The 20853-nt window shown below is 36.4% G+C and overlaps 1 protein-coding gene across 2 annotated transcripts; it reads left to right on the top strand.

Moving 5' to 3' along the window:
• The first annotated feature begins 4742 nt into the window (after window positions 1–4742).
• On the top strand, window positions 4743–19006 carry Phf5a (PHD finger protein 5a). Of its 2 annotated transcripts, XM_081751100.1 has the most exons (4): window positions 4743–4896; window positions 12990–13180; window positions 16674–16784; window positions 16836–19006. In XM_081751100.1, the coding sequence occupies exons 1-3, from the start codon at window positions 4845–4847 to the stop codon at window positions 16761–16763; spliced, it is 333 nt and encodes a 110-aa protein (XP_081607226.1). In that variant the 5' UTR covers window positions 4743–4844; the 3' UTR covers window positions 16764–16784; window positions 16836–19006. The 2 variants fall into 2 exon arrangements, with proteins under 2 accessions (XP_081607226.1, XP_081607223.1); XM_081751097.1 differs by having other exon boundaries at window positions 16674–19006.
• Window positions 19007–20853: the final 1847 nt, after the last annotated feature.

The following is a 20853-nucleotide window of genomic DNA, read 5'->3' as shown; positions in this document are numbered from 1 at the left end:
AGTCGGATTTTATTCAAAGTTTCATACACTCACCAAGAACTGAACCCGAGAACACACATAAATAGAGCGTTACCTAACACTATGAAGGAATATGTGACCTTTAGCAATTCTCTAATCAAGAATGAAGAGAGAAAACAAAAGGAAACGAGACAAGCCCGAGAGTATATGATGTCTCGTCTCGATACTATCCCCAAATATACTATTGTTGGAACTGGTGGTTCAATTTCCGGAGGGAGTTATGATTTTCCGGAGTTGATTAACCGGTTCGCTTTATTAGTTTAATTTTCCCGCTATTGCATTACGCCTCAACTATGCCTACTGAAATACTTCTCTGCAATTGGCTTTCTAAAGTATTTGTCTCAAGAGAAATTCCTATCTTTAGTTATATTGCATGTATCAAGAAGAGGACATTATCTAAAACAATATAGGATACATTATAAAGAGAATTGTTTTCCGTTTCTGCATGAAAAATAAAAAGTAAATAGCTAATTCTCTTACGCCTTTTCGAGGGCCCTTCTCAATGACAACGTGGTTGCTCAGACAGATAATTCGGGAAGCAAGTTTCAGCAAAACGCTTACATACGAGTATAATAGACAGGCTGAGTGAATGATTCACTATTCCTCTTCAAAGGGTTCAGCATCTCTCAGCTTGATTTGTCTCCCTGAAGTTTGAGCGAATTGCTTGAGCAATTCACTCTATTAGTTTCATAGCGAATGAGCAATCATTCATTATCAAGATGCCCATCTCTACTATAAGACATTCTCGTAATGTAGACCATTCGCATTCCACGTTTTAGGTCAAATTCGATAACATGGTAAGATCTCGTTTTTTGAATCGGCTCAGATTGCTATACTCAATCTATGAGTTGATTAGAAATTAGAGTGATCGTCTGCATATACTGAACATTGTACAACAATTAGAGCGAAGTTGGGAAGATGGCAATTGATGAAGATAATTAGTGTTCGAAGTGGAAGAAAAAAAGCAGAAGCGGTATGTTTTATTACAATTTTGACTCAACATACCGGCCATCTAAATGCTGAAATACAGTGAGGGTATGTTGCCTAGAACAGGCACGTAATCAGGGGATGGGGTTCAGATCGCCCCTTTCGAAGCCAGAAATGAAATAAATTAAGGAAGGATGAAACAAAAAGAAACAAAAAAAGAAGAATCAGCGTTAAAAATAAAAAGATAAAGCAAGCTTTTGGTTACTCTTTCTTATGAGCGGGATATCCTGCAAAAGTCAGGGAATTTGAAATTTTTGTAAAGTTACGGAATTCTCAGAATTTCTGCTACTATTCAGGGAATTTCATGCTTTCAAAAACATAGTGCCGTTCTGTAACAGTGTGGAAATTTTTAATCCGGGAGAACTCACACTAGTTTTATAACGTTAGAACTCGCACCAGTCTTTTAGACCGATTCCAATTTAAAAAAAAAAATGTAACACGTAGAAAATGCTTATTTTTTTGTTAAAAGAGAGCACATAAGATTTTTTTAAATTTAAGGTATTGATATGGAAGTATTTAATACCTTTTTTTCTTGTGGAGAACATTCACGAGAGTTAAATTGTGATCTATTAGAAACACTTCTGTGAGAGGTATGAATGTGTACCAGTTGTCGGCTCCGTCCACTATTAGAAATGGGCTGGATTAGTCTTTCAACTACACTCTCGGCACTGTTATCAACTTGAAAGAGGCCATTTGGCTGCTTACCACTATACAATTCCATGTTGTATAAGTAAAACGTACGGGAGTCTGTTAGTATGAATAATTTCAAGCCATATTTGGATAGCTTGTTTGAATTATATTGCCTAAATTTGCATTTCCCACGAAAGGCTTCCAAGGATTCGTCAATATTAGACATTCACTTGGTGATTAGTTTGCCTTGTATCTTTCTACAAATCCGTCTAATAACTCTCCGATGGCCGCTATGTTGTCCAAACTCTTCCTTTCTTCACGATTTGTGACATCGTCAAAGTGTAATGCTCGCAACAGAAATTGAAACCTGGTCAGAGACATGGTCAGTTTTAACTTTCCTACTCCTGTCCCATCAGTAGCCCATAGGTTCCTCAGATTGGTATGGCTAGATTTCAAAAGAGCAGCCAAATAAAGAAGAGCAAAGAGAGCATTTAGCTCTTGCAAATCTAGATCTTTAGCACCTCGTTCTCCAGAAAATACTTTTCTATGTCCATTAATCCAAATATTGGTATAGTGTACTATCTTCGCAAGAACACCATCTGGAAAAAATAAGTTTCAGGATTCCAGTGAAGTATCAACGTTTCGAGTTTGATAAATGGGTCCCGGTAAATGTGTTACAATGTTTTACACAAGCAGGAAAAGACTACACAGTGTTGTAGCTCGAGAACTCGAACTGGATCGGAAAGACCGAAAACAAACAATACAACTCTCTAATTGTTGTAGAGGCAGTGAACAATGTTTACTTGAGTGTGGTCCGTTTCTGAATAGTGGTACCAACTTAAACACACCTTGGGTCTTTTTCCCGCTATGCGAGTCCTCGCGGGTTATCATAATTTTTTCAACATCGCTTCTCTGCAGTATCAAACATGTTATTTCAGAAACAGTTTTCTACTGCTCCTTTAACCTGTCATTTGGAACAGAAGTTGACGGAATAATGAAAACAAAGTGGAAAGAAAGTTCTGTTAACATTTGAGTCCACAGAGAAAGGAATGCAGATATTGTAAAATATTTTACAATACATTATTAGATATGTGATTTCTATAATAGTGGATATGTACTTTTTATAATAGTTGGTCATAATGAAAGAAAAATTGTTATATTTGAATGAACGAAAGAAGAAACGTAAATATTGTAAAATCTTTTTCAATACTTTTTTATATTCTTTTATTCGAGATTAGTTTGTTATTAAAATACTTACTAACATATCCTCATTTTATTGTCCTAACAAACCAATATATGTTTCCAGTAAAATAGTTTAGATTGATCGAGCTCATGGTGTGATAACCACAGTATTTCATGTCACTACCACTCTCCCCATTATTACGAAATTCTAGTTAAACGAACCAATATGTTGCCAATAAAATAGTTTAGAATAATCGAGACCCTGATGTGATGACCACAGTATTTCATGTTACGGACCCCCTCCCGCCTTTTACGAAATCCTGGTTGCGTGCATGCCTAGAAGATTGCACTTCTATTTAAATGATGACTCAAAACAATGGGAGAGCTTGTCCATAGTTACGGGAAAAGGGAGCATGGAGAGGCTTTTCCCACGCTCCCAATTTTCTAAGAAAAAATAATAAAATATCCCCTTTATGTTATTTTGTAAAGAATTATACACGAAAATGCTCAAAAACCGAGTTCTTATATGAACAATTTGTAAGTACTCGACTGAAAGGTATTCCAGACCCCCAGACCGCCCATGCTAAAATTTTCAGATTTGAATGCATCCAAATTTCCCTTCGCAATTGTATATATAGAACTACCAAACCCACCATTATTGTATGTCAGCCATGTATGTTCTTCAAATTTGACCTTCCATTGTGCTTTTGTTGGGTAATCAGGAAATTCATGTCCTGATCAATGAATTTATTGGGGAAGCATGTAAGAGAGTTGCTTTCTTAGTTTTATTAAAAACCTTTCCATACTGAAAATATTTAACTTCCATAAACTAACAATATCAGATTAAATTAAAAGCAATCGCCACAAGGATCTAAATATTAGGGATATACTCACGCACACGTATTCACAGTTTTATCGAACTATTAGAAAGACGCAAAAATACTTTTAATGAAAACAATAGATTTTTTGATTGTATGAACTATTTTTTCTCGTAAATACCGAACTCAGTCATGTATTTCTTTATCATTGTAGGCACAAAAGAAGTCCCAACGAACTCATAACAAATACTTTCTAATTTCAGTTTAATTGAGTCGCCTCAACACACTACTTTTTGTTTGGATTGGATCCATGGTTCATTCCTATCATGCGACCCCTATCTGCAACCAAGATACCCAACACAAGTTCTTGCACAGTAGCAAGGGTGAACTTTTTTGTAGACACCTCATTTTAGAAACAAAAGGTAGGGAAAATAACAAAAATATCGGTGTTGGCAAGTTCGAAATTGTTTCTACATAAGAAATAAAATCTTTGACAGAGATGGTAGGTCTTCATCACTGAATAAACAAGAGGCGGTATGGCATACCACCGCATACCGCCTCACTTCGACCACTGAAGATAATACAGAAACAGATAACAAGTTTATCTAAACATAGTTATAAATTGTTCCACTTTATAAAAGTAACACTATTGCTTCTACGCCCATGAAAGAGAATTTTTAGTTCCAAGGGAATGTAAGATAGGACTTCATTGTGTAACGGTTAGCGTCTACGAAACGCAAAATTTACGCATTAATTTGCGGTAATCAAAATTTACGCATTAATTTGCGGCAGTTCTTCAGCAGCTTAGCTGTACACTTTTTTTTTTATTTGGATGAGTTACAATCCGTAAACATTGCGACGACAATTACAGAATAAGGCCATTGTAACAGGAGCTTATTTAGTGTTAATCTTCAAAAATTTTATAGATTTTCATATAACGAAAATTATAATAAGTACGACAATGCCAATTGCAAGTACTATGCCAATTGTCGCAAACTAAGATTCCAGTATTGTGTCTGTGTGTTTATTTTAGAACGCAAACTGCTACGAAATGGAGCCCACCTAAACAAATGAAATCCTAAAATCTAATACACAATCCTTGGCAACACTTGACGTGTGCGAAGGTGACAGTGTTTTGTTTTCTGTGTTTACATGTGTTGGTGTAGAAAACTCTTGAAAAGTGGAAGTGGTTTATGAAAATACGATAATATGGCAAAACATCATCCAGATCTTATTTTCTGTCGAAAGCAGCCTGGAGTAGGTAAGTAACTAGGTGGAAGGAAAGTTTGGAACGCGCCTTCGAACGATAACTGTAGTGTATTACAGGAATAGTGCAACGTAATTGAATATTTTTGTAGCTTTTGCTGTCGGTAATCATTTACACAGGGTGTCTACTGGTCATGAAAGTCATGAAAAAGTCATATATTTTGCTTAGTGGTCATGAAAGCCATGAAAAAGTCCTTTATTTACCCAACTGGTCATGAAAATCTGAAATCTCAGAGTATATTTTCATACTTCATACTTTTATACCTCATACTGCATGTACTGAAACAGTTGTATCAGGTCAGTAATTGTGAGAATTTCCCCCACCAGTTAGTGCTGGCTAACTGGTACTTTACTGTCTTCCTAGCTGCTCCCCATTTCATCTTCTAGTCTCTGTAATATAGTAACAACTTTTTACTGTCCAACTTTCTGATCTGCTATTTCTTCACTTCTAAGAAATGTAAATTGTGTATTTTTGGGCCTTTAGACTTATGCAAATAATATTATTCGTTTGAGTTTGCAGATTTTAAATTTGATGATCTATTTTTTTAAAACGAATTTCTTTTATAATTTGTTTTGTCTTTGGGCAGTTCTCTGAGTGCTTAATTTCAGACAAATTTCTGCTAGATGGATAATTATACTCAGAATTAAAACTTCAAATACAGTATAGAGTGATTCACTGGTAAGAGCAGACCCGTATTTAGGTAAGTGCTATTCTGTGCTCGAGCACAAGGCGGCAGAATTTTAGATTCTTTCTTTAAGATTCACAATAAGTGATATTTAAGATTAGCAACCCGCATAGTTCCGATGCACCACTGATGATAGGGGTTTATTATTACTAATGATAAATTTTTATCGCCATGGTCATGAAAATTTGAACAAAAAGGTCATGAAAAGTCATGAAAAAGTCATGAATTTACTTTCTGGTATTCCAGTAGACACCCTGTTACATGAAAATTTACGCTATCGGTGTTATTTCTGGTAATTGTTAAGAACAGCTACTTCTCATCTCCGATGCACGAGGATACTTCTTACTATTGCACTAGCTACAAAATTGATTCTATTTCATGTACAAGTGGTAATGCAACACATAAGAAACCCAAATCATGTTGTATTCACACTCCAATATGAAGTGAGAATACAACGTGATCTGGGTTTCTTATGTGTTATATTACCACTTGTACATCAAATAGAATCAATTTTATAACTAGTGCAACACTAAGAAGTATCCACGTGCACGAAATATGCGATATGCGTTCAATTGCCCCCACACATACTCATACATTAAGTACAAGGGCACTAGACAAACATATATATTAAGTACAAGGGCACTACACAAACAAATATATTTAGTACAAGGGCAACATTTAACAATGCAACGAAAAGGAGAATAACGACCAGGAAGCATTCATTTTCACATACCTCAAATGATTAAAGGATTACAAGGGCACTACAGGATACACATTTAAGTACAAGGGCCAAATTAAGAAATGCAACGAAAAAGAGAAAAAGGGGCAGGAAGCATTCATTTTCACATACCTCAAATTGTTGAAGGATTACAAGGGCACTACAAGGATACACATTTAAGTACAAGGGCCAAATTAAGAAATGCAACGAAAAAGAGAAAAAGGGCAAAGAAGAATTCATTTTCACATACCTCAAATGCTTAAAGGATTATAAGGGCACTACAGGGATACACATTTAAGTACAAGGGCCAAATTAAGAATTACAACGAAAAAGAGAAAAAGGGCCACGAAGCATTCATTTTCACATACGTCAAATGATTCAAGGATACAACCGAGCGACTTCAAACTGTGTCTTCTTTCCCTAAGGTAATTCTTATTTCAACAACACCACACTCAATAATATTCCATAAGTCACACTTACAGTAGAAAACTTGGAAAGCCTCGGTTATTCTTCGGGTTAACTGCTGTATCGCCGGTCCAGTTTTAGGAAATTTACCGGGTCAATTAGAGAATTTATTTAAGTTTGTGAGAAAGAATGAGTGAAAGTCAGGTAAGGGGAATAGTAAAAGTTAAGAAAGTGGTTGTATTTGCTGATTGTTTTTGATGTAAGTGGCACTGTATGTGGAGGCGGATGGACTATCTTGCGGAGAGGTACACTTGTTTTATTATACGGATCCATAGATTGTAAAATGCACAGAAAAATTTGGGCAAGTCTTTAATTTTTCCATTTCATTTCGAGAACAAAACCCACCGAACCCCTGCGGGGCGTCTGACTCGTTCCTACTACTCCAAATGCAGTACATTTTGGTACATTTTTTCGTTTTTCAAATTGGTCCGGCGATACAGCAGTAATGCGGTATTTACGGAATTGATAGTTTTTGACGTATGTTTTTCTACATTCTATACTGGGTGAGTGCAAAAAATGTGTTAAGATCGGTACTTTTATAAAACAGGGGGTTCACTTGAGCAGACTGTTTTACCAGATAGAAAATTTACGGGCAAAATAGCAACGATGAGTATTTTTCGTGAAGGAATGATAGTGTGAATGTAAGTTATTACTTCAGTGCAAATTATATTGAAATTAATATTGAGTGATCGTGAAAGTACTGTATGTGTAAGTGTTCTCCCACTATCCTCGTTTATGCGTATACCCCCGTCGCTGACGCGCCTGCTCGCTACGGATCCAACCCCCTCGCTCACCAGCCCTCTTACTTCGGTCCTACCCTGACTCGGTTAGGTAGCATTCGCGTTTTTTGGTGGCCACCTAGACAAATTGGTTCGTATTTTATCCACTGTACTTTTGTAGCATACATCCACACTTATTTATATTGATCCCTCTTTTAGTGCATGCTCTGCTAGAAGAAATGCAAAGCTTTAACCAGAAAATGTAAGAAATGTGTCAACATTTGGTAGACACGTCTGATCGAGTAATGCCACAGCAGGATTTTAAAGTTTATCGGTACCCGGCAAGTTTTTACTTTAGTCATTTCATTTAGTGAATTGATTTGCAGGGAACTCGTTCCTTGCACTAATTCATTAATTACAATTAGGAACCAGTTCCTCACGAATCGATTCGGATAGATATCATAGTGGTTCAGACCGGAACGTTTCTACTTTTATTTTAAACATTGCCAGGTTCAAAGGCTGGCATGTTTTTACCTTGGTCATTTCGTTAATTTTATTCGATTCAGTGATTGAGTTCGTTCGGTTCTGATTTTGAGAAAGTATCTGTTTCACTAGGTTCATTACTGGTATGTACAGCTATGCTTTTACGTTTGGTCGGGGAAGTGCATATGATGTGACGTCATCTGTCAGTGTTCTACATTTCTTCGTGTGGTTTGTTCGCAGGTGCATTGCTCACGTCTTGGTTTGTACTGCGTGTTGCGGTAGGACATGTCTAATTGAGTGGATATTCCTTTTGATGATGAACAAATTAGAAATTGCAGTTTATATTGCGTATCAACATTAGTATGTAACAATGATGTCACTACTTACAGCTTCCGTTTTAGTGTCGGTTTATTACAGCTGAATAGAAATTGCAGTGTATGTAAAAAAAGTGTACAAGTTACTATGTACAGTACAAGTTGATCGGGTTTAAGTGAACTGTATATAATATAATCGTCAGTGTTCATCATAGTTGAAGCAAAAATCTGTTAGGAATGGGAGTGTCGTCAGTAAATCTAGGTTGCAGGTGAGGGAAACTTTTCTGTAATGTTATATATATTCGTTTCTGGTATCACAAAATATGGCATTATTATACATGAGTGTACTACATTAAGCACGAGAACTGTATGTGATCGGTGAAATTTTTCCTGGGGAGTTTGTTTTGAGACTGTGGTTAGGTACTCTGTAGGTCTTATTGGTGGTCCTGGTATGACTGTTGAACTTGATGAAGCACTCCACAAGTAGTAATGGAGCTCCTCATGCTCTAACCTAGCCTGAATATGTAGAAAATGTGTCAAAATTTCGTAGAAATGTTTGCTCGAGTAACGCCTATAATATATTTCAAGTTTTGATAAATTTAGAACTGTTACGATAGGAAACTGGCATAATTCTAAATGTGTCCTTATTTGGAATATACAATGTTGTAAATAATTGAATCAGTGAGTAGGAAAAGGAGAATATTCCCCAACACGTTACTTTTGAAAAACGAAAAGTAAAACTGTTTACCGGAAATACCATTGCTTACGTAAAAATATCTGTATGGGAGATTTGTAGCGTATGTTAAGACCTTTCATTTTCCGAAATTCCAAAAACGTAATGAGATTGGATATTTAGTTCTGGAGAAATTATCATGATGGAATGTTATCCTTTATTTTTGGAATGTTCTTCTTTTTCTACTCACCGATTCAATTGTAGAATCATTACAGTCGAAAACACCATGATTTCTAACTGGTTCGATTATGAGGAAGTGGTGATATTTAAGGAAATGTTCCAAGGAACCAGTTCCTTATGAATCGATTCGTTGAATGAAATGAGTAAAGTAAAAACTTGCCCAAATGCTGACAAGCTTGGAATATGCTAGATTCTCACCGTAATACAGTTTTAGATTTATCATAACTTGAAATATGCGGCAATGTATAAAATAATAAGAGAGAGAGAGAGAGAGAGAAACCAGCAAAAACATCCATATTTCTCATCTGCTATAAAGGGCACACAATAGACAAGAAGAAATCAAAAGCAAATTATGAAGACCCAAAACCCAAAGTAGAAAAACACACAAAAAGAGAATGAATTAAAAGTATGAACTACATATTAGACTAGATATAGATAAGGGGGCAAACACCGTAATGCCCCATGAACAACAATTAAAATGAAAAATACTAAAAGTAGACGAACAACTTGCAAAATTATATGCTTCAAAGGAATTAAGTCCCAAAATCCCCGACCAGAATCAACAATATGTCTTAAAATAATTAAATAAATACCTGAAATTTTAATATGATATAGTTCTTCAGCTTGTTTTATGAATAGATATTTTCCCCCAAAATTATAAGTAGAACAAAATTTTCTACTCCATAAATAGTAGCCGAACTGTATCATCATTCCTTCTAAACCATGTGTATTTACAGCTTAAACTGTTTTTCAAATGGCACCAAGCGTTATCATTATTTTGTGTATATACCCCACTAATAGGATTGACAAAATTAGAGGAGTGGTTCGCAATTAACTGGCTCCACAAATAACCAATTTAAAATAGTGTTAACTTCATTGACACGTACTAATTTCACAAACGATATAAATTCAAATTTTCATTTTGCTTTTTTGTTGAAAGGAACATCCACCCATTAGACATGTGGCGCCAGGAAAACAGCTTAACACAGTGTAGAAGCAACACGTGCAAACTGACCTGTAACAGCGAACCACAGCACATGACATCAAATCGTATCCACACTTCCGCGCTCAAACAGAAAAGCAGCAACCATCAACATTAAGTCACCACCTGACTTGATACCAGTGACGAGCCTAGAACATGTACTTTCTCGAAGCTGGAACCAAAATATTCAAATCACTGAATCGAATAAAATTAATGAAGTGACCAAAGTGAAAATTTGCCGTTTACCCAAACAATGAAAAATTCAGAGTTAAGTGCCGCAGTGTAGGTCCAAGGATATCGAAACTAAACTAAACTAACCAGGGTTGGCAAAACTTTTTTTTATCCAAAAAGACCCGTTTTTTTAAAAATAATTTGCTCTATGTATTTATATTACATATGGACAGAAATAAGTTTGTTTCGGCTTGATGTTATTATGCAACATCGGAGTTATGCTGGAAGGGGTCACATAAGCTTATCCGAGAGAAATTGCCCTCCATTTGGACTCGAAACCTGGACTAATTGGCCACAAATGCGATGAGTCGACCGATACGTTGCACTGATCTTTATATACTTGTTAATATAATTTTCAAGAGTTATTTCAGAACGACAAAAAGATCAACAGTTGCACAAGTGAAACCATTTTACAGAATTATATATAAATCGGGAAACTAACACCTTAGCCATTGGGAAAATCCTGTTATTACTTCAAGTGCAAAGCAATAACGAGAAAATCCCGTTATTGCTTTGCATGTAAAACTTTAAAGTCAACGTATCATAGCCAATACGCTAAAACTGAGGTATTACATTACAAATTGAGTATGAAGATATCATTCAACAAAATTAAATCACAAAGAGGAAGTAGAAGAATTTAGAAATAGAAAACTGAAAGAGTGGGCATCCATTGGGCCAGTGAAAAGAATCCAAAAGTCTCATGTGTGGGCATACAATCTCTGCATTGCAAGGACAGCGAGAGGCACCATGGAAAAGATATAATTTGCCCACAGTGAGTGCTTACCAGCCATTAAAGTGCAAAATCTGCGAAGTTTAAAGCCTGACACGTTTGTTGCCTGTGTGTATGATAGAGGTCTGCGCCGGCCGGAATTTTTAGCCCGGGCCCGTCCCGGCCCGTGAATTGACAATATGTTAAAAGTTCTCCAGAAAGAACAGTACAAATATATCGTTGTACAGTATATGTACAAAGTTGGGCCCGAAGTGATATATATTTTGTAGGCCCGAGCTCGTGCAGATCTCTAGTGTATGAGGGTGAATGGTGGGTGGCAGAGGTCACACAGGTTAGCAATGAGTTACAGGAAGTTACTGTTAATTTTATGCTACCTCATGGCCCATCCAGTGGGTACCGCTTTCCTAACAAGAAACAGCAAGCTTATCACACATGTTCTATAGCATTACGTAATATTCTGAAGATAATTGATTTCCTGTGCCTGCTGGCGCATCAGCTCGACTTCATTCAATACTGGATACTGATACTAAATGTCTTGAGTAACTGTTTAGTGCTTATACTGAACGCGGTTAATACATGCGCTGTATTTGTTACATTACATGTCTATTGTATATTTGCAAATTGCTTCACCATTCACCAACAAGTGTCTTATGCATCAATTGTTTTTATGCAGTATCACAATACAACAAACTTGTATGTTTTATATAGTTCATTCCATTATTTGCTATCTTTAATACTGAATCTATTAGTTTAAAAACTGGTTTTTACAAAATAATTTCTAACGCTATTCAGAAACAAGATGGCGTTTTCTCCTTTTCAGGATATGTATTGCTATTAGGTATAAAACTTCCGTAAAAGTTTCAATTTTTTTGTGCTTGGTGTTTTTGAGAAATAAAACTTTTCTTAGTATTATTAAAATTGCTGTAGTACGGTTTGTTTTAAGGTTAGGTCCTGCTTTCCTTGTTTATATGTAGCACAGCTCCCTCATCAATGTAAAAAAAAAAATTAAAAGATCATAGCTACCACGTTGTTCATACTGAAAAAAAAAAAAGCTGTCAACGTTGAAGAACTGTATCTTGGGTAATAAATTAAAAAAAACAAATATGCATTTTACTCCTATTATGTCATAGTTTCACATGTTAAAATTTCAGGAATATCTGAGACTATGATTTCCTCAAGTTTTCTTTTCATTGTCTGAATTGAGATGGACATGGCCTTTAGTAACCGTTTTACAAATTTATAAACAAGTTGTCTCTCGGAAATAATGGTACTAATTGATGAGTTTGTTGGGTGTAATTAATTAAATGGAATGAAATTTATAATTTTATATCTCACAATTATTGGATGAGTAATTGAAGTGAATGATTATGAAATAGTTGGTGGAATGAGAGAGTGACAGGAAAACAGGAGAACTCCGAGAAAACCCACGGACACGATGTTCACCACCACAAACTTGCGTGGCCAAAGACCGAACCAGAGACTCCTTGCACCACTGAACCGCTGTACGCCCCCTTTCTGGTAATATCGATGAATGATCAGTGTGAAAGGGGTCGAATCATCCATCACACAGACTCTCCAGCTGCGGCTTAAGTTTAGGTGAGACAACTTCAATCTAATCATACTTTTGAGAAAAAATAGGATTTTCAAGTGGATGTAGTGTATTCTCGTTTTTGAATCTTTCACGTAATTTGTGAGTTGAATTAGATTATTACATGTTATCTGCTGTGGTTCATGATTGTTTTTAAGTTATATCATTTTGCGTTATTTTATATTGCTATTTTTCTTTCTAACTTCTATGCTATTTGTGGAAACATTATAGTTACTATTTTTATTTTCTTTCTTTGCAGCTATCGGGCGTTTGTGCGAAAAGTGTGACGGAAAGTGTGTGATATGTGACTCTTACGTACGGCCGTGTACTTTGGTAAGAATATGTGATGAGTGCAACTATGGATCGTATCAAGGACGCTGTGTGATTTGTGGAGGTCCAGGAGTTTCTGACGCTTATTATTGTAAGGAATGCACAATTCAAGAAAAAGATGTAAGTACATATTCATCCATTTCGTAATAATATAATTGTTTTGTGTTTTTCGTATTATACGTATATGGCTTACGTGGTAAATATGTATATAGTTGTAATAAGCAACACTATAAGATATATATTTTTGTTTCTTTTTTGATTATTTAAAATGTACGAGGTGTGTTCAAAAAGTATCGAACCTTATTTTTTTTTCGCGTAAACCAATGAAGCACGGGATACTTTCTTCAGTGTAGATGTATAGGGGACACTCATGCGCAGTCGTGAATTTTTTCCGCCCGCAGAAAGCATCAGTCGCTGGCAGTCGGTCAACGAATAAAGACGTCAAGTGAGCGGTCGTCGGATTTCAGATTTTTGTAAAATGACAGAGAAACTTGAGTAGTGATATTGCATCATATTTTGGCAAAAGTTTGGCGATACCTAAGCGGAAACCATTCAATCTGATCGGTACATTAAATTTTGAACGAGAATTTGGGCATGAGGAGAGTGTCCGCAAAACTTGATTCAGGCTTTCATCGTCAAACACAACATATCTACGAGTCGTAAGGCTCCCTACTCACCTGACATGACTCTGTGTGACGTTTGGTTATTTCCCAAGCTGAAAATCCTACTAGAAGGGACCTGATTTGAGTCAAGAGAGAAATTCATGCGGAATGCGACGGCATGGTTGCTCACCATTCCAAAAACTGTGTTCCAGAAGTGTTACCAACAATGGCGGGAGCGCTGGGAGAAGTGTGTGCATTGTCAATAAGACTACTTTGAAGAGGATTAGTTTTTTCGGATTTCCAAATCAATAATTGTGTTTTTGCCAGCCAAAGGTTCCATACTTTTTGAACATATCTCGTAAAGCTAGGAAGCAGGATTATTAACGATTGAAATAACATTGCTTATAGCGGTATATACGAATACTCGTATTAGCAACTGTTTGTAATTATCAGATTGGCAATACGGAAACTTCATTTGGGTGTCATACTAAAATGACATTAAAAAAATGAAACTTTTTTTTCTGTTTTCTTTTAAATTTTGGTTAAAATTTAATTATTCTCGGCAGTTGAAAAGGTTAACATAATGTAGCACGGTCTACACACATCTTTTATGTGTTCTGGATGCGTTTGTTTGGTGCTGGGACCGGTGGCATGGTATTGTAATCCAGTTGTATTAGAATCTAGATACTGTGGTGAACCTATACTGTGAGGATTGATCTCACCTAATGGTGAGCACCCACCAACTGCACCAAATCCAGGTCCCGGTCGTGGTACAGAGCCCACGTTAATAGTAGGCCCTAACTTTCATAACCTTGGTGTTGTATAACGATGTGAAACAGAAGAAAAAGCTCAATTTAAAACGCGTTTCCGTGAAATCATTTCAACAACTGGGTGGCTCAGTGGTTGAGCGCTTACGTCTGGTGCGTGGGATCAGGTAACTTTGTGATGGACATAATGTACTTCGGTTTCCTTGGGGTACTCCCCCGTTTCCTCCCACTTTCTCATTCCACGGATTCTTCCATTATCATTCACTTGCCTTAATCATTCGCCTCCCTTAGCCTAAAGGGCATAATCGGGGGAGGTTAAACTGGAATATTTCATTTCAACAGCTTTTTCTGCTGTCACTCGAATCCAAATTTCAAGATGATAAATAATGGCGTCGAGAATTTACATGTTAAACTCCTCCGATTTCTCGTCTTCTAACAAAATCACTAAAAATTCACGTATAAACTTTATTGCTATTGTTTAGTGGGATTTACACAATAGTGCTTCAAACAAATGCTCTTTTATTTACAAGAAAAATTTTTGTAACACTAACTTGAAAAAAATACTATATAAAATGCTTATTATTGAGATGATTGCTGAAAGAAATGAACGAGAAACAACAACAAAAAGGTTTGAAAACAGTTTATAGGTAGTTTTGTTTTTGTGGTAAAATGCAGTTTGAATAAGACGTTCACAGTTTCATCTTTAAATATCAGAAAAAGAATGTTACTTTTCAATTTGCAAATCCGGATAAGTTCTCCACACAACTGACAACCGGCCTCCACTCGCAGAAGATAACTGAGAGAAATATGTCCGATTCGATCCAGACTCGGGCTTAGGATTGAAAGTCTTAACTATCTTAACTTGTCACCTTTTCAAATTTGCGAAAAACTCGAAATATATGTTAAATACAAACAGAAAAACATTTTCAATTGAAACTGCACACACAGTTTTTCGCAACTTAACTCAGAGAGTTTAAAGCTCTATTCACGACAGACTGAAAAAAAAAAAAAAAAAAAATCTTCAGAATCATTCTGAAGGACGCAAAAAGCCAATTTATCTCAATTTCAAGATATTCGATACAATATTCAAAACATTCTTCTCAAATTTTTAAAGGAAGTTCCCAAATACGAAGAAATGTAGGGCTGCGTCACTGTCTGTTGAGTATAGCAGAAGTCTGTAGTAGAAGCTCTTACTATATTTTTACTTACAGTGTATTGCTGGTTACCGTTAGTAACAGTTAGAAAAGAGTCGTGAAGAAACTGTAAAGTTAGGTGTATCGTTGTAAAATATAGTAAGATTGATGCAGCTTATTATTCTGTGTAGTTGTGAGTTTTCTGTGGATCCATCAATGGACAACACAAGTTCTTCTGTAAGCGGCACGGATCTGGCGCAACGAGTAAAAATTTTAAAGGTCAAATAGTATTACCTGTAAATTGTATGTGTATATGAACACATAGTTCAAATCATTGGATATCTTACCACTACCAATTTCATAAAATAACACTCATATAAATTATAACAATTTTTACAGATGGAAATTTCTCCTCAAAGGACATCAAAACAACCTTTAGTTATTTTATTTATTAAAGTTTACGATTGTCGGCCTAAATATTGAAAAAAAAAAAAGTGAATTCAATAACCTACTTCTATATCTCGTCTCGAATTAGTAAACTAGGTTATTTACATTGTTAGCCTGTAAAATTATAAGAACGCAGGAACAAGTGGGAAACTTACAAGTAATACCTAAGATACCTGTTTTCAGATGGTCTTGTGTTTTATAATAGGGAACAGTTTACCAACCGTAGCAGGTGTTGACAAAGAACCCTGCGCGAACTTAAATGATGTATACGGCTTGACAATAGTTTGGGATGAGATACATAGGTAGGTTATTCATGTGGTACGTATCTTGTAGCATTCATTAACAAATTAAATATATTACATACCTTGTGTCAGTTGGTGTTATTAGTCACTTATATTTCGCTTCCTATATTTTGCAGACATCTTCAGAGAAAATTTACTCTTCAAGTAATATATGTATAACTTTTATTTTCCATATGTTATAGAATTGCGTAAACAACACGGAAACCTTAACATATTATAAAGAAATTACCTTTACTGAATTACCAGAAAATGTAGCATTGCTTCATTGAAATTTAGTAGACGTTGAGTGTAACAGATATTTGATTTTGCATATCTTCAGTTTAATTGTAACTAGTTTTTGAGACTTTTTCTTTTGTTGGCAGAGAGATGGCTGTCCAAAGATCGTCAATTTGGGAAGTTCCAAAACGGATTTGTTTTATGAAAGGAAGAAGTATGGCTTCAAGAAGAGGTGATCATATTTCGAACTTTTGTGTTCCAGTCATCGGATAAATGGTGTAAAAAAGGAGTGGAATTTGTTTCTGTGTAATTTTTGTCAGTTAATTGGTCATGCACTTTAGTAAGTATTTGTGAGTGAATGTAGTGGAAAAGGGTTTCCAGATGAAATGTAATGAAAAAGTGATTGTTTTATTATTGAAACTTAACAATGAAAAGTTTATGAAGAAAGAAACAAAGTGACAAAAGTTGAACTGTAAAAGTGTTTCCGAGATTGTAATTTTCATCAGTGTAAGTTCATAAATCAATAAACTGAGTTGTACGTGTGTGAATGAAAGAGATGCTTTCATTGACAATGCAAACATTTTGTGTTTTTATAATTTATCATAGATTATTGAAAATTAATGTAAGTTAGCAAAACTGATTTATATGAATTTAACTTTGTTAATAATTACTATAGGCTCAAGGTAAACTGAGCTCCCTAATATTATTGGGTTGTCGGAAAAGTCATAACATATTTTATCTCCTTTGAAAGATTCAGATAACAATATGTATGATGTATAACTTATTTTGTTTGATAACCTTTTGACATCTTTCAGTGAACTTTATAATTCCTCATTCGTAGAAGGACATCTCTTTATCGGCGGAAAACTGAAAAAGGTGCTTATTTACAGCCTCACTTGAAATAAATATTACAGCACACAAGGAATTCTGAAGAGAGCAAGACGAATGGAAGGTCTGACGGCGCAAGGTCAGTCGAATATGAGAGATGTGGCAAAACATATTCAGGCTCCAATTTTTGATGAGTGATCAAACTTGGGTGTTGTTCTGCGTTGTCATGATGAAACACACTCCATTACGGTTTATGAACTCTGGACGTTTCTGCATGATGGATCCGTTCAAACTGTCCATTTGGTGACAGTCAGCATTCTATTGATTGATTAGTTTCTTGATAGTTAAAAAACACGACCCTTTAGAATCACATCACACTGAGAGTGTAACCTTCCTCTGACGATTGTCTGCTTTCGATGTCTTGAGAAGCAAATCATCACGTCGGGACCAAGAACATCTGTGTACCACTTTGTTATCAATAATCGATTTCTTATCACCAGCTGTTATTCATCCCCCCCCCCAAAAAAAAAGATCGCTTTCCTCATGTTTTATTAGCATAACGCAGATGTTTATACAAACTGAGAAATAAACTTTTACAGGTTCATGAGGAACTCAAAACATCGAGGTTGCTTGTATTTTATCTTCTTCAGGTAGTTGTGAATTATTGGAGTTCAGATTTTACTGCACATGTCGTGTAACGTGGGTGTAGTTCAATCAATGCCTTTATGTTACCATCATCCTCGATGGATTTCCCTAACTGAGATGGGTCGTTGACATCAAAATGACCAGCATAGAATTTCGTGAACCATCATTGGCACTGATGTTTTTGTAGAGCAATGTCATCTTAAACGTAACGTAACTTTTCATGTGCTTGACGCGCGTCCTTCAATTTACGAAAATATGGTGAGATATAGTTAAGTGCGGCGAAAAAGCACAGTTTAGTCTTCCATCTTTAACTTGTAAATTCAGCAAAACTCAACCAAATTGCTGTTTCTTTTCAGCCAAAAGCTACAACTGTCACGTATCAAATTACATATCAATAACATAGATGTAAATGAATCAAGACTTGCAAAAGTGATCTAGCCCCATCTATTAGCAAAATGTGTCATGACTTTTCCAACCCAAGAGTGCAAAGTGACCGAATTGTTTGTAGGTTAGTATGAGGTTGATCCATTAATTTTTGACCAATAATGATGGGATAATAAAAAAATAACTTCTGGGCTGTATCCAAAATGTTTCGCGAAATTCTTAAAAATAGTGGACACAATAATGAAATTTTACGATATATCTGTGATGCTTGTGATGCTCATTGTTAGAGATATAATTAGTTAGCCAGTGTTAAAAATCGAAGTCAACTGAGCTCTAATAAGTATTCATTGCCTGGTGCTTTCGGAAAGAAAATTAAAAGTTTAGAAAAGAAAATGTTCAGAACGAATTGCAGATTAAAAGAACGGTATGCTATTAATGGTAAATATAGGACTATTTACTAGATGTGCTGAAATTATGCTGTGTATCGTGGTTCTCCATGATTTCACACAAGTTGAAATGGCCGTGGCCCAATATTGTTTCTCAAGGAAGAGTTTCAGCATTTCATGTAAATTTATTATATTGCTATCTGCCATGTGTGAAGAAGTAAAGTTTTATAAACGATTTAGGACAATGAAATAAATTCTTTTAAAGGTTTTATATATATATATACTATGTGATCAAAAGTATCCGGACACCTGGCTGAAAATGACTTACAAGCTCATGGCGCCCTCCATCGATACTGCTGGAATTCAATATGGTGTTGGCCTACCCTTAGCCTTGATGACAGCTTCCACTCTCGCAGGCATACTTTCAATCAGGTGCTGGAAGGTTTCTTGGGGAATGGCAGCCCATTCTTCAAGGAGTGCACTGAGGAGAGGTATCGATGTAGGTCGGTGAGGCCTGGCACGAAGTCGGCATTCCAAAACATCCCAAAGGTGTTCTATAGGATTCAAGTCAGGACTGTGTGCAGTACAGGGATGTAATGGTCGTGTAACCACTCCGCCACAAGCCGTGCAGTATGAACAGGTGCTCGATCGTGTTGAAAGATGCAATCGCCATCCCCGAATTGGTCTTCAACAGTGGGAAGCAAGAAGGTGCTTAAAACATTAATGCAGGCCTGTGCTGTGAGAGTGCCACGCAAAACAACAAGGGGTGCAAGCCCACTCCAAGAAAAACACGATCACACCATAACATCACCATCTCCGAATTTTACTGTTGGCAATACACACGCTGACAGATAACGTTCACCTGGCATTCGCCATACCCACACCCTGCCATCGAATCGCCACATTGTGTCACGTGATTCGTCACTCCACACAACGTTTTCCCACTGTTCAATCGTCCAATGTTTACGCTCCTTACACCAAGCGAGGCGTCGTTTGGCATTTACCTGCGTGATGTGTGGCTTATGAGCAGCCGCTCGACCATGAAATCCAAGTTTTCTCATCTCACGCCTAACTGTCATAGTACTTGGAGTGGATCCTGATGCAGTTTGGAATTCCTGTGTGATGGTCTGGATAGATGTCTGCCTATTACACTTTACGGCCCTCTTCAACTGTCGGCGGTCTCTGTCAGTCAACAGGCGAGGTCGGCCTGTACGCTTTTGTGCTGTACATCTCCCTTCAACATCACATCAGACACAGTGGACCTAGGGATGTTTAGAAGTGTGAAAATCTCGCGTACAGACTTCTGACACAAGTGACACCCAATTACCTGACCACGTTCGAAGTCCGTAAGTTCCGCGGAGCGCCCCATTCTGCTTTCTCACAATGTCTAATGACTACTGAGGTCGCTGATAATGAGTACTTGGCAGTAGGTGGCAGCACAATACACCTAATATGAAAAACGTATGTTCTTGGGGGTGTCCGGATACTTTTGATCACATAGTATATATATATATATATATATATATATATATATATATATATATATATATAATACACTTCGTTATCGTGTAATTTTCAAAAGGTGGGAGACCCGGGTTCGATTCCCGGCAAGAGCTCATGTAGTTCAGATTCCACGTTAAAATGTAAGCCCACGTCTCATATAGCCTCGCTACTGAAAGGGACGCTAAACTCAGAATCAACTTTAAAAGGGTGGATGTAAACAGTGCACTGATTAACTGGCTTCAGCAATATATGGATCGCAAGCATGCTCCCCCCCCCCCCCCCAATTTACCATTTTTTCTCTCCTCTAAACAAAAATAATAGAGAAGACTGCAGTTGATTGAGACAAAACCAAGATAACTTGCATTGTAAACTAAATTCTATTGAATTTTGGAATATTTTGCCGATATTAGAAGCATTATTATAGTTAAGTTCGATTGTTCCGTTTCCAATGAAAAATTGTCCCACCAGAAGTCTCATGGGTGCAACCTACGCCTTAAAACTCAATCTGGACACCCTTGCATGCAGGAAACTGGTCACAAGATCAGTCAGGTTAAGATTCATAAACCCAAAGCGGACGATT

The sequence above is a fragment of the Thermobia domestica genome, chromosome 3, assembly GCF_964235325.1.
Source record: "Thermobia domestica chromosome 3, izTheDome1.hap1.1, whole genome shotgun sequence".
NCBI classification, from domain to species: Eukaryota; Metazoa; Arthropoda; class Insecta; order Zygentoma; family Lepismatidae; genus Thermobia; species Thermobia domestica.
The sequence above is the reverse complement of the archived record's forward strand: the minus strand, read 5'-3'. Positions and strand labels throughout refer to the sequence as shown.

Coding starts and splice junctions, on each gene's coding strand:
- Phf5a (XM_081751100.1), top strand. CDS start 4,845: ATGGCAAAACATCATCCAGATCTTATTTTCTGTCGAAAGCAGCCTGGA. Junction 4,897..12,989: donor TCGAAAGCAGCCTGGAGTAG/GTAAGTAACTAG, acceptor CTTTCTTTGCAG/CTATCGGGCGTTTGTGCGAA. Junction 13,181..16,673: donor GCACAATTCAAGAAAAAGAT/GTAAGTACATAT, acceptor TTTTGTTGGCAG/AGAGATGGCTGTCCAAAGAT.